The sequence below is a fragment of the Phaethon lepturus genome, unplaced genomic scaffold, assembly GCF_000687285.1.
Source record: "Phaethon lepturus isolate BGI_N335 unplaced genomic scaffold, ASM68728v1 scaffold49832, whole genome shotgun sequence".
Lineage (NCBI taxonomy): Eukaryota > Metazoa > Chordata > Aves > Phaethontiformes > Phaethontidae > Phaethon > Phaethon lepturus.
In genome coordinates, this window is record NW_010523560.1 from 16,142 (window position 1) to 29,621 (window position 13,480).

Consider the following 13,480-nt stretch of genomic DNA (forward strand, 5'->3'; position numbering starts at 1 on the left):
GATAAATGTGAAATATATCTGAATCATTTCATGCACACAAATAAGAATCATCTGGCTCCAAACAAACTGTAATACACTCAACACTTGACAACTTCAAGCTCACCCTAAGAGTCTGCATAAAATTAATGTTGGGACTGAAATTTATCATGCACGTTGAAGTATGTGAGGAGAAGGAGGAAAACAAGGGAAAAAGGCATTGCAAAAACTCTGAAATCATCATAGCAAAACTTCCAGACCCAAAACATGGGTGAGGAAAAGATCAGATCAGAGTTGTCATAAGAAATCTCTTAAAGCCAGAAATTAAGAAATACTTACCTTACAGTGCAGTTCCTTTCACCCAGATTGTTAACTTTAGAGAAAACACGCTCCCCATCTTCCTTCAAATCCTCTGCTTGCCTCCTTACTTCAACTGAGACTTCCTAGAAGTGGTTTATAGCATAAGTAAGACACCAAGTCATCATGTTTCAGACTCCTGAAAAATCTATGATTATGGAACCTCTTATTTGTGGGTTTGCTGTGTTTGAATATACATGAAGTCAACAGCATAGCATGTCTTAAGCTTGTTTGGTTTTAAGTGGTACAGTATGCTATGTGACCTCTCGCGCAGCACTACCGACCTGGCCGTGCTCATGTTACTGCTCTACTTTGCTGATCTACAGAAGAGCTTAACATTTATATAAACCTTTGTAAGTTCCATTTGGCAAAGAAAAAATAAGTGCAGCAAAAGTTGCAGAAGACTTGCTCACATTTTAGAAGAGGCGAGTACACACCAGCCTTTGAATCCCTGAGCGCGTACTTCAGTGTCTCAGTAAAACACAGAACATTGCTGCTCCAGAATTTTATTATCTCACTATCTTCAAACAACCACACCCAAAGCATAGCTTTGCATTACAAACAGTGAACCTACAGGAAATTTAATTGCGCATTAGCACTGGAATCATCTGAATCATATATGCGAAACAACATCTTTCTTTAACTTCAGTCTGTTGTAAGCATCTTCAATGCCCTTATCAACATATTTTCCAGGTGCCTAAGCAGGTGTCTGCTTTTTGCCCCAGGAGGCCTATACTGAACTTAAAGGCACTGACTAATAAACCAGAAATGCATACATGGAATAGATTATATGATGATTTTTCTGCTGGGTAGGCAATTATTTAATAATTTAGTTAATTTAATTTTCAAAATAACTTCCAGGTGAATATTTCCAGTCCTTGGAATCTCTACCCTAGTAAATTATGCACATAGTTCAGTCTGCACTTAAGAGTCAAAAAGTAACTTTTGCAAAACTTAAAGACACAAAAAACTGAGAGTCCACAACTTTTAGAGATCAACATATTTTGTTTCTTTTTGAGCTATTCTCATTCTACTCCCTGTATATACACACATAAACAGAGGTGCTGTGTGGATGTGTGTGTGTGTGTTTGTATGTAGGTATGCAACGTTTTCACCAAGGGGGGGGGGGGGGGGGAAAATAACGTACAACTGCATTGCCTCAATTCTTTTCAAGCATAAGGTGAAGTTCAGCAGAGGTTGAACACACTATGACTCCTTATATGTATCAGGCAACCTTGAGGCAGCTTCAACAAGATCTTTTAAACAGAGAATTTAAGAGACTTGGTTTCTCTGTTTACTTCCCCTGCCACCTGCCAACCATTCCCTGGCCCCGCTTAGTTAATAATTAACTTAATATTTACTTCTAAGTTGAACCGACATTCGGCACCTCTCTAAGGAATAAGTTTATACAGCTTAAATCAAGCAAACTGACATAAAATAAAACACTAAGCAGTTTCATTTGTTGTCGTAGTGTAGCTTTAACATTAACTGGCATATTTTTGATCTCTAAACTTTATTAGGCAGAAGTCTTGTCCTATGTAGCTTCTGCATTAAGCAGGTTCAGAAGAAAAGAGGAAATCCATGGAAAATTATTAGACCATTAAGAAAACTGGACAAAAGTAGATACTATGTCCCTTTGGAACATTTTTCTTCAGTTTCAGAGAACTGAAAGCCTTAAAATGGGGAAGGCAGCCACACCAATGAAGAAATAAATCTGTGTGAAGATTGCTTTGATCCTCCTGTATCTCTACTGTAAAAAAGAGGATATTATCAAGTCATCCTGGTTGTTTCCATCCATCTGGCTACAATACACACGAAATTACCGGATCCAATTGCTCTTTGCTACACTCAGTTCCTGTGCAATACCAACTTTGATCTCTTTCATTTTACTTATGAGAGCTACCTGTAACAATTATTCCCTATTGTCAAAAGGCAAACACCACACTACACTCTGTTCCTAAACTGGAAATTTTTTGTAAAATTTATCTCGTTCCCCCTCTACCACTTTCCTCCCCCCTCCCCAGGCAATTTAAAGGATAACGCAAAAGACACTGTACCTGTTTGTAGAAGTCAGTAGAAGGGGATGATCTAGACCTCTCATGAGTGTACTGGTGTTTCTCATGCTGTTCATGGCCTGCATCAAGGATATTATCGGCTGAATGGTACCTTCCTGAGCTCCTTGGCTCTACTGGCTTCCGCTGCTCCTTCCATGATGCCTGATACTCTGCAAAGGTTCCTAGGCGCTGCGGCTGCTCAGATTTCACAATCCTATCAGCAGCCTTATTGCTGCTACTGTGGTGGATGTTATCTTTTGAAGCATGTGCAGTTTCAAGTCCAGCAGAGGCTGCCCGACCCCTTCTCTCATACCATGACTCCTCTCCCTCTTGTCCACTGTGAGCTTTCTTATCCGGCCTCTCAGTCTGTCCCTCAGCTAGACTGTGGGGAGCTGGTTTCTGTGCCAATTTCCTATAGGCAGGCTTACTTGTTTCTTCAAAAAATTTCCACCTGTCTGCAAATGAGCCCAGGGCTTCTTCAGATGTATTTGGACAGCAATGAGCTCGGCACTCATCCTCCGACATCCCCACCTCATTCATCTTCTCCGGTTCAGAGTAAGACTTCAGTTTTTGCTCTGTTGTGAACCTCTTCCTGGCTCCAATGCGAGAAACGTGATGAGTGCCACTCCCTGTAGGGTTCGGTTTAGCTTGTGTAGCCTCAAGGAATCCAGACGCATCTTCAGAAACCAAAGCCAATAACGAAGAGTTATAACTACCAGTTTTCTGCTCGGGTGACCTGGGGTGATATTCAGTGGAGCTGGGCTCCAAGTCCCGCCGTTTGAAGGATGTCGCCCTCAGAACCCTGGCCTGTGCTTCCTTGAGGTGATCTTTGTAGGTGCTGGTAAAGTTAGTGTCTGGAGAGATGATGACATTTTCCATTGAATCTGGCTTCCAGGTCTCATTGCACTCCTCTGTTTCAGATGACCCTAATAATGTAGCAGTGCTTCTACTTTTCTGCAGCTTTGCTCTTCTCATTTGGATCTCATTTCTCAGGGTTGTTGCAAAACGATCACTCCTTCGTGCCTGTTTAGACAAGTGAGTGTCAAATGGGGCCTGTCGCTCTGTTACCGCTTCTGGGCTGTTGTCAGACTGTTTTTTCCCTTCCTGAGCTAAAGAGTGCAACATTGGGGTCTTCTGAGGAGAAATCTTGCTGCTCTCATCTTTCCCCCACCTAAAATCTTTTTGAGCAGATCTGCTTTCAGCGGTAAGAACACAGCCCTTTATATACTCCTGTTGACCATACCTAGTTTCATATTCCTCAGAGCTGCTCTCAAAGTTTTTCTTTTGTCCAGACTTTTCAGTGTGATTGGGCTTTTTAGCTTCTTCTACTACAGCACACCTAGCATCCCCCTCTCTGTCCACAGGATAATGACTACTGTTCTCATACCCTTTCAGTGAAGATTCAACAGATTGTTGAGGTAGATAGTATTTTGGGTTTTGGACCATTGTGACAACTGCAGGATTTTCATGAGGTCCAAGTGATGCATCAGCCCCCACTGCAGGTTTCCAGCTGTCATCCTTGAGTTGTAGTGGCTTTGAGCTTCCCTGAGCAGGCTGTTTTGCTGTCACGCAATAATAACGACTCTGTCCAGTGTTGTCCACCTTCTGTTCAGCAGTACTATTCGAAGAAGAGGAAGTGTTGAGCAGACTAGCTGGGTTTGGACTGTAGCCATGAAAATGATCTGTAGGTAACTCCCGAATGCCACTATAGGACAGATAATGTTGCTGATCTTTAGGCGCAGCTAAGATTCTTGCATTGTGAATAAAAGTGCTTTCATCACTGTACTGGTGCTGGTGGTGGTAACTGTAAGTAGGCTGTGCAAACCGAACATCAGTGCTGGACAAGGACGACTGCAGTTTATTCACTGTTCCTGCATTACTATTGTACCTTTCACCAGTTGAAGGAAAAGTGTGTTCTGAACTGAGATCAGGTTTATAATTTGAGCTACTGACCCTCCTGTCACATGCTCTGGAGGGCCGTCGCTGCTGCTCCACAGTTTCCAAGTTCCAGTCACTCCTGGGCTGAGACCGGTTCAGGGCTGTAAAGTGCTGCGTGCTGGCACCCTCTGAGTACACAGGGCCATGGGCTTTCTCATGGCCTTTGGTAGCAGCAAAGCTGTCACTACGAAGAGGTGGAGGTGGGGGGGGAGGAGATGAAGACTTCTTCTTATCAGGAACATACCAGACAGGTCCAAAACTGGATCTTCCAGAGCTAGTGAGCTTGCCATCAGGTTGTTCCTCTATTCTAGGACTTCTGTTGTTCTCGTATTGGATGGGAGCTGGCATATACCCATGTTTGTCCTCTGTTCCACTGTTGTCATTCAAGAATTGGCCAGATTTGTTCACATGCTTAGCAGTCTCCCAGTGGCCTACTTTGTACAGCATGTTCTCTGTTGAAGAAGTGTCTGCATTGGATAGAGTGTGGTCAGGGGTGCTAGAACTCGTGGAGAAAGACCCGTAGGCTGAATCCCGCTTACTTTGGCTCCCTAGATGATCAATACTACTATTAGACCTTGCAGAAGAAAGTCTTCCATACTGGGCTACTTGTGGAGTGTGGTCCCAGCTGTCCATACTTCCCAAAGAGCTGAATTGGTCAGAAGTGCGATGTAGACTTGACTGATCCCATGAGTTTGACAGGTCATGAGAAGAACAGCTATGGTAAGAAACAGACAAAAAGCATCAGCATAAATATATCAACAAATATACACAACATAATTATATATATATAGCCACCAATTTTCCTAACATTGGTTAAGATCCATCTGCAGAGCAGCTACTCAAGACAATCTAATAAAATTGGAAGCTTGAACACAAAGTCAGGGCTTTATCTTTATACTCTGCCACTGATTCAAAGCTTGAAACCTTAATAACTCAACTTCTCTTTGTAAGTTTACCAATAAGTAATACACATTTATCTCCTTGAAGGCTCCCCTCTTCCTCTGCAAATTGTTGATTTTGCCGACTTGAATTTCAGCCAAATTTAGTTTGAGCTCCATTAGCTCACTCTTTCTCAGGACAAACACCAACTTATTTTTCAGCTTATTTTCCAGGCACCCTGATTCTTCCAGATACTAAACTCATGTAAATTCCCTGTTCATCTTTTGTAATCACACTCTATACCTCTTCAGCCCATGAAGTTATTCCCTTGTCCTGCTTATCCAAACCTGCCCATTCATTTAATATTTTCATTTCTAAGTGGAGGTTCACCAGAAACATTTGCCTCAAATCCCACCATTTTAGTTCTAAGCCTCCATACGCACCTTGCCAAGGTAGTTTCAAACCACTGTCAGGTTGACACTCTTACAACGTCACTCAACTACACCCAGTTCTACAACACTGACAGGAAAACGTCAAGAGGAGATGCCTGAGCAACGTAAACTTTGCATGGCCAAAACTAAACTTCTGACCTTCCTTCAAGAATCCCTACCACCATCAGTTCCTCTCTGCCACTCCTTCCTCTGTAGAAATGTCATCTTTGACATTGTACTTTCTCTGGATCATTTGCCTAGGACACTATTTCAAAAATCTTGCTGCTTCTGTTGTTTTCCTTCCCAATCAGTTTTGTTCTGTTTTCTTTCTTTTCTTTTATACCTTTCACCACACCCACCTCCCGTCAATCCAACACACTCATGCTGAGACGATAGTCTTTCCAACTATTCTCATCACATCTCCCTGTTTGAACTTCACTGGCAGCCCCTCCTGCTTTTATATACCAAATTCAAATTCTTGCCCTTGCATGCAAAGCCCCTTGGTAGAAATCCCAGAATTATTCCACTTCCTTGTAGCTATAATTATATGAAGCATCTATCAAATCTTGTGCCGTAAAGAAACTTGTGAAAGCCAGCAATGAGATTAGATTAGTCCGCATATAAAAAAAAATACAAAGAGTGATATAGATCTTTTTTTTGGTCAAAAATATTGCAAAGGTCAACTAACAGCTCTTTGGAATTCAGTATTAACATGAGAGTTGCTTCCCCCCCCATTACTACAGCCTTTGTAATTTTTTTTTTAAATAAACATGGTCAAAAGCAATTTATGTGAAATAAGAGAAGGTATGTTTTGTGCTTAGTTTCTAAAAGCATTTTTTTAGCAAGATACACTACCGTTGGCCTCATCTGGGTTTTTTGTTCTTTCATTCTTTTATTTTCAGCATTTTAAAACATCTTGCTGAATACTTATAAAAGGTCTTCATTATCTTCTTAGGCAGATACTCTGGTTCATGTAAAAAGCATCTTGATCATTATTTGAATATTCTTTGTCAATGAAGAACGTAAGCCACATATTGCTATAAATTGCTGATATTTTCCCCCTCTTCAGCACCAAGGAGATACTCGGCATTGATTAAAATAAAGATGACACTTATGCAGGAAAGCCTCAATTTAAAATTTACAAGTCTCACATAGATCTGCTGGTATCAAACATGAAGCAGAGATCATCAGCATAAGAGGTCAAAGCCCTGCTAGAAAATGCCTAATGGAAACCCAGCAGATGCAGCAAAAGCTTCAAAGAAAGGACAGGAAAGTTTCTGATGGTGTGTTACTGCAAAGCACAGCCTCCTGTGGTCCTTAACTACAAGGCAATACTCCTACAAGCCCTGACATGGAAGAGAATCCAAAAGTCATTTCTCTGCCTGAGCCTGGCAGCCCAGGATATCCCTCTCTCAACAGCTTTTTTTAGAGTGGATTCACAAAAGCACCTACACTGCTGGTTGAAGTCCAGTAAGTACCACCCCCACCCCCCAAACCCTGGGGCATGAGTTTCTGCCCAGAAATGACATCTCAGCAAATCAGACCACATTCAGACCGCATGTGATTAGAGACCAGATGTACCTGACCCTAATTACTCCAAAAACTCAGTTTAAGCAGCCTTCTCAAAGCATACTTGCCTCACACCCACACCTGTAAGGCCAGAACAAAGTACAGAGAGGTTGTTGGTTTCATCTGCACACTTAGGGGCACAAAAAAAGTATTATAAGGTCCTCTATTATAGTATATCCTACTGGGAGAAAATGCAGGGTCTAAACTTTCAGCAACTTAAGATCATAGAATGGTTTGGCTTGGAAGGTACCTTGAAGATCATCTAGTTCCAGCCCCCCTGCAATGGGCAGAGACACCTTCCAATAGACCAGGTTACTCAAAGCCCCATCCAACGTGGCCTTGAACACTTCCAGGGATGGAGCATCCACAACTTCTTTGGGCGACATGTTCTATTGTCTCGCTACCCTTGTAGTGAAGAATTTCTTCCTTATATCTAATCTAAATCTACCCTCTTTCAGTTTAAAGCCCTTACCCCTTGTCCTATCACTACCTGCCCTTATAAAAAGTCCCTGTCCAGCTTTCTTATAAGCCCCCTTCAGGTACTTGAAGGCTGCTGTAAGGTCTCCCTGGAGCCTTCTCTTCTCCAGGCTGAACAACCCCAACTCTCTCAGCGTGTCTTGATAGGAAAGGTGATCCAGCACTCTGATCATCTTCACAGCCCTGCTCTGGACTCACTCCAACAGGTCTAACAGATAGTTCATGCCCACACCTCCCAGAAAAGTGCATTCAGCCTTACTCTAGAGTGGGCTAGGAAAAAAGTCTGCATCCGTGTCATTAAGGTATGACTTCTGTGAAAAAGACAGCAGAAGACTCACAGAGGGAAATTAAGGCACCAGAAGCTTACAAGGTCTAACCCTCTACACTTGCCTGAGAGGCACCTAGGCCTAGTCTATTGCTCCCAAGATAGCTTACAGTTTTTGAATCAAAGTCACATGATAAAAAATACACATCCAGTGGTGCTCCAGAACTACCCTCTCTCCTGTCTACACTGGTACAGTCTCTTCTGGTCTGTCTTCCTCTAGCTTCATGCATCTTCTCAAAGGTTCAAATTCAGTAGGCTAGCAAAAAGCTCCCACCAAAACCAACCACCCCCCCCGCCAAACCAAATCAAATTACCCATAGCTTAATCTAGCATCTATCTAGGTAGTAAGGACAATTTTCAGGGGGTTGTTTTGTCCAGATGTGCCCCATCTCCCCAACACACAAAATCCAGGTATATCATGCTTGGAAGAGAGCAAAAGCATCTCTTCCCCGACTGAGCTCTCCATGTTTTACAAGTGATTTATTTTTCACACACTCACAGAGAGAATGCAGACAGGTGCGTTCAGAAGAGATTTTAGGCTGTGAATACTAATCTCAGATGCTTGTCTCAAGGAAGGACAAAGAAGTTCCAGAAATAGCCTGAGGATGGGATCCCTGGGCTAGAAATACACCCTCCTGGGGCTATTTCTATTATGTCCTTGCATACTGCTGCTTTCAGCTACTGATTGCTGTGGGTCCTGTTCAGCTTGATGCTTGACACTAGAGCACATAGTATGGTTTTATGAATCGTACTTTGAAAGTGGGGAATCTCTGAAGCTGTTCACCTTCTCTTTTTATAGACCAGCAAACCCAAAGAACCCCCCACTTCCACTCGAACCCTCAAAACACCCAAATCCTTGGGTTGGCACTTGGGGAACACTGGGCCTCCAGCAGCCAGTCTGAAGTTAGCTCTGCCACTGAAACTGTCTTGGGCAAGAGACACCAGGACTGACAGATGTCCCAAATACATCACCTTTCAAGTGGGCAATACAGGCAGCAAAGAAGTTCAGGATGCCAATGCCCTGGAAACACTGGTATTAGACCGTGCTAAAGCCACTAAATATTTCAGCAGCACCTGAGAAAGCAGAATTTGCCCTTTTTATTAATATGGATGTCTACCAGCAGTTGCTGCTGTTTCTGATATGTAGGGGGTAGAGGATTGCTCTATTCCCCTCCCCCTTTTGCTTTACAGCCTCAATTTCCTGCCCAAAGCTCATTTCAAACTGGCCTTGAACCATATTAATATATTCTTTTTTCCTTTTTAATTATTATGATTCACACAGCTCCTTATCAAATCACACTCTGAGACACATGTCTTGCAATATTTTACTTTCACAAGGTACAAGGACAACCATCAGGACGAACAGGAAGCATATATTGATTTACGGCTCCATAAGAAGACTCAAGTAGACCAAAAGTATAAATACTCTTGAGTTACCATTGCAACCAGGAACTCTATAGTTTTTAGAAATTTCTGATTTTTTTTTCTATGTACAAGGACTTTTGCTGTCTTCAAATCCATAAATCTTAATTCAGCCCATCTACATGAAATTTAAATACAAACTCTCTAAATCAGTGTAAACCAGCAGCAATTATAATTGAGTATTTAAGAAATATAATGTGCTAAAACTTCTGCTAATTAAGTATTACATAATGCATTTAAAAAACCTTTCTGTCTAAATGTTAGCATTCATATTTTAGTCAAAGACAGATAGCATATTATTTTAGAAACTGTAGGAAGGTTCTAAAGAAAACAAATGATGTAAAAACGATTGTAAAAGTGACATGAAAAATAAAATAAAGTCTTAAAGTATGAACGTTCTTCTGTTTTAACTACCATGATAAATTAACGTCAAGAAGTAATGACAGAGAATGTACAGCAGTATGTATAGAAAACACAAGCCTACTTTCCAAACTGGGATTGCATACCAGGCTCATTTTCTTTAATGCTCAGCATAACTATGGCCCAATGGGACTGAGAAGAAAAGTGACAAAAGTAAAAAACAAAACAAACCAAAAAACCCTTGTAAAAATGTTGAAGAATGTCACCTATGAGCAGGAAACAAGCAAGAACCTGTAACCAGACACAAACAGGCATTACCTGAAGTTTAAAATTTCGCAACTAAAACTGCATGGCTGCCAGCCTTTCTCCTCTAGTGCTGAAAGAGACCTAACAAATATTAAGGTGCTTTAAACGGGGTCTGAAAATCACTGGTCTTATTACCTCGATACACAAGCAAGAGCACAGCTGTAAGGAAGATCAGATTACAGAAAGACAGTTTAACGCATAAAACCAGTAATACCTTAAAGTCCAACAGGAGAACATTCTGCACCCTCCCTTTAGGAAAAGGCTTTTTAATAGACTGAAACAGTATTTTTCAATTTCTTCTCCCTTTACTACTTTAGGTATATTAATTTTGATGGTTTCTTTTCATTTACAAAGGTTTATGATTTTACCAGTGGACACTGAAAGGAAATGCAGAACAAGAAACATAACTTTTTGAGTGCTTTTAAAGCTAGTTTCTTACCTTTCAGTCACATGCACATATCATATACTGTTTCTGAAATCCACTCATCCATATGTCAAACTTCCCATGCCCTTCAAGCACTGAAAGGATAGGCAATACTAAAGACGTATAACACAATTATTCTGCGTTCGTGGCTTTAAAAAACACTCAATGTCATGACCTACATTATTATTGTCTCGCTGTTGGAGCTTAATGCGTGTAACTTAAACAGAGACTCACCTTGCATGATAGCGCGAGTGCCAGGAAGAGCAGGCATTGGATGAGGAAAGGTGTGACGTGGCTGTCTCAGGTTGACTTTCTGTAAATTTGGTTGCATGCCAGGAGTGAGGCCTGCAGGCTAGGTCATTTCTTCTGAAAACGAGAAAGGCAGAGTGCAAGTTTAATGCAAACAGTTAAGTAAGGTGACAAGCAGGGGAAAGAGAAAAAATAATCTATCAGGGCAGTAGTCAAATGCTATACAGATAGGACAGAGGCATAATGACTTTAAATGACAGCAAATGAGACCACTTTCTACATGCATGCCAATTTTGAAAAGACACCAGCATTCCTTTAAAATGCTCAAGATGCAGCGAAACATCAATACTCTCCAAGGTCTGTGCTTGGGTGTTTTTTCTGGTTGGTTTTCTTTTTGGTGATTTTTGGTTGGTTGGTTGTTTTGGTTTTTTAATTTAATTTTGGGATGGGGTGGTTTTTACGAGGAGTGGAAAGAGGCAAACAAATTTTAAAGTACCTGACACATATCCAGAGCTTTAACAGTTAAAGCCAATACTGAGACTTTTACAACATGTCAGCAGTAGAGTAAGAGTTTGGGCAAGGTTTTACTGTAGGTATGTGCTTATGGGAGGAGGTGGGAAGAAAAGAGTTAATTACAGGAAGGATTACAATTGTTTCGTACGAGTTAGTAAGAGTGATATAACTAATAATTTTAACTTCAGCCAAGTTCTGCTTCAGCTCTTGAAATATTTGGCATCCCAGGTATGCAGGGGGTTTTTGTTTTGGTGTTTTTTGGTGGGATTTTTGGAAGAATATACCTCAAAAATAGTTCATCAATTCTAAGTCCTCAAATAACTATTTGGATATCACCTCCAAAAGTACATGCTCATACATCTGAAGAGATCCCTCCTATGAAGTACAACAATAAATTCTTAGAGTTTCAGACCTTGCAAAACTGCTCTGTGCTCCTCTGCCCTTTCCTTCAGTTCAGGAATTAGTAACAACAGCTTGCACTTCCTTCCAAGGGCTTGCTGTTTCAAACACCTCTCGGCACTCATGAAATAAGTGCATTCTTTTTCCCCAATGTTAAATAAGCCTTCTGGATGGAATTCAGCTGCTTCTGTTCCAGTGAGCAGATGCTGAGCATGGGCCATTTGGCTAGACCCTCTCAGTCACCCAGGAATGAAGCAGGAACTTCTTGAAGGTAATTCATCTCAGCCTTCTCTTTGGCTTATCTTGGGGGAAGTGTAATTTAAAATTCAGATGAGGTGTAAGGTGACACAGATCCCACCCTTCCAAGACACAGTCTGAAACAAAGGCTTACAGGACCTTAGCTCTTGAGGGCTTTTTTAATGCACTTATGTATTTCATTCACATATTTACCAAGTTTATTACTGCAAGGTTAAATAATTTGCCCAAGTCACAAAGTAATTTGCTAAGCTGAGAAAGTGAGTCTTCCCTGTTTTCAACTTGAACTCTAAAGGCAGTTCTACATTTCTTTACTCATCTCCCCTTTTTACAAATTTGGGTTATCAGACACCACTGGATTTAGAGAACAAAACTAAAGCTCATTATAAACCCAGTATCTTCAACACAGGTCAAATTTGAGCACATGGCTTTTTGCAGTACATTCAGGAAGATCTGATGAATTCAATGATGAATTGCCTTTCCAAGCTCTGCATGCAGGACTACAAAAGGAAAGTAACAATTCTACAGGGAAGCTGTAATTTCAGTAAGAAGTGTAGCACCATTACTGTCACTAAAAAACAGAAGTAATTGTTTCCATAAACAAAAGCCTACTCTTCTCAGCAAGACAAAAGAGAAAACAGTTAAGCAGAGCATCACTATGTTGTTCTTTCTTGGCAGAATATGAAATTCAGAGCCAGTGGAGGAGCCCAAATACTTTCAGTGCAAACAAGTGTAAAAAATTCTGCTCAGCCACGCAACACTGGGCTCCAGATGGTCCTTGCATACTCCAAGGGCCCAAGCCTGTGTTCAGGTATGGGAGGGGTGGGGGGCGCGGAAATCATTCCACCATTCAGCTGCACAGAACATCGAAGGGTTTTTTCCCCTCACAGCTCACTTCTAATGGTATTGATACCAGCTCGGCAAACCACAAATACCTACCTAGGCAAATTCAACGGACCTGCTAGGCATCAATTCAGCAAAAAGGTTTATCTATTATGAGACAATTACTTTTCTATGATGCACCACTAAGGAAACACAAAACTAGAAAACTAGCACAACACAAGCAACGTTTGGAATGTGAGGAAATGGAAGTTGGGAAAGAGGACTTCTACGATGGTTTGCTATGTGTCTGGCAAATGGTAGAGGAATTCAATCACTAGGAAGAAACAGAAGGGATACACTTGTAAAGTCAGTACTGTACCTCATGGAATTTCTTAAGATCTTCATAAGATAGTTTCTCGCCATATGAACATCATTTTCAGATGGCATTTTCTGTGCTACAATATCCACCACCACCTTCATCTTCCTGAGCAGCCAAGCAAGGGGAGGAACAGACTGGACTGAGTTGTGACATAAAGCAAGGCAAGCGGATAAGAACTTACAAGTTCTGTTTAATTTTTTGTATTGCTGGACACATGTATATTTCTGAGAGTTTTGTTTTGTTTTTTTAAAAAAAAAAAAGACATAATAGTCTGAACAGCCTAAAAATACTGGTGGGATACCTGGAGGGTGGAATCATGTAGACACCTGCTTTCGTTGAAGTCTA

At 41.2% G+C, this 13,480-nt stretch overlaps 1 protein-coding gene across 1 annotated transcript; it reads right to left on the minus strand.

Annotated features, from left to right (window-relative positions):
- Positions 1-315: 315 nt before the first annotated feature.
- Positions 316-13,236, minus strand: LOC104616964 (protein Shroom2-like; the record flags this gene model as incomplete). Its single annotated transcript, XM_010282150.1, has 4 exons — positions 13,136-13,236; positions 10,753-10,890; positions 2,391-5,040; positions 316-419 (listed from the first exon to the last, which is right to left on the minus strand). Coding segments are annotated over exons 1-4 (2,993 nt in total), but the record flags the coding sequence as incomplete, so codon positions are not given.
- Between the last annotated feature and the right edge of the window lie 244 nt (positions 13,237-13,480).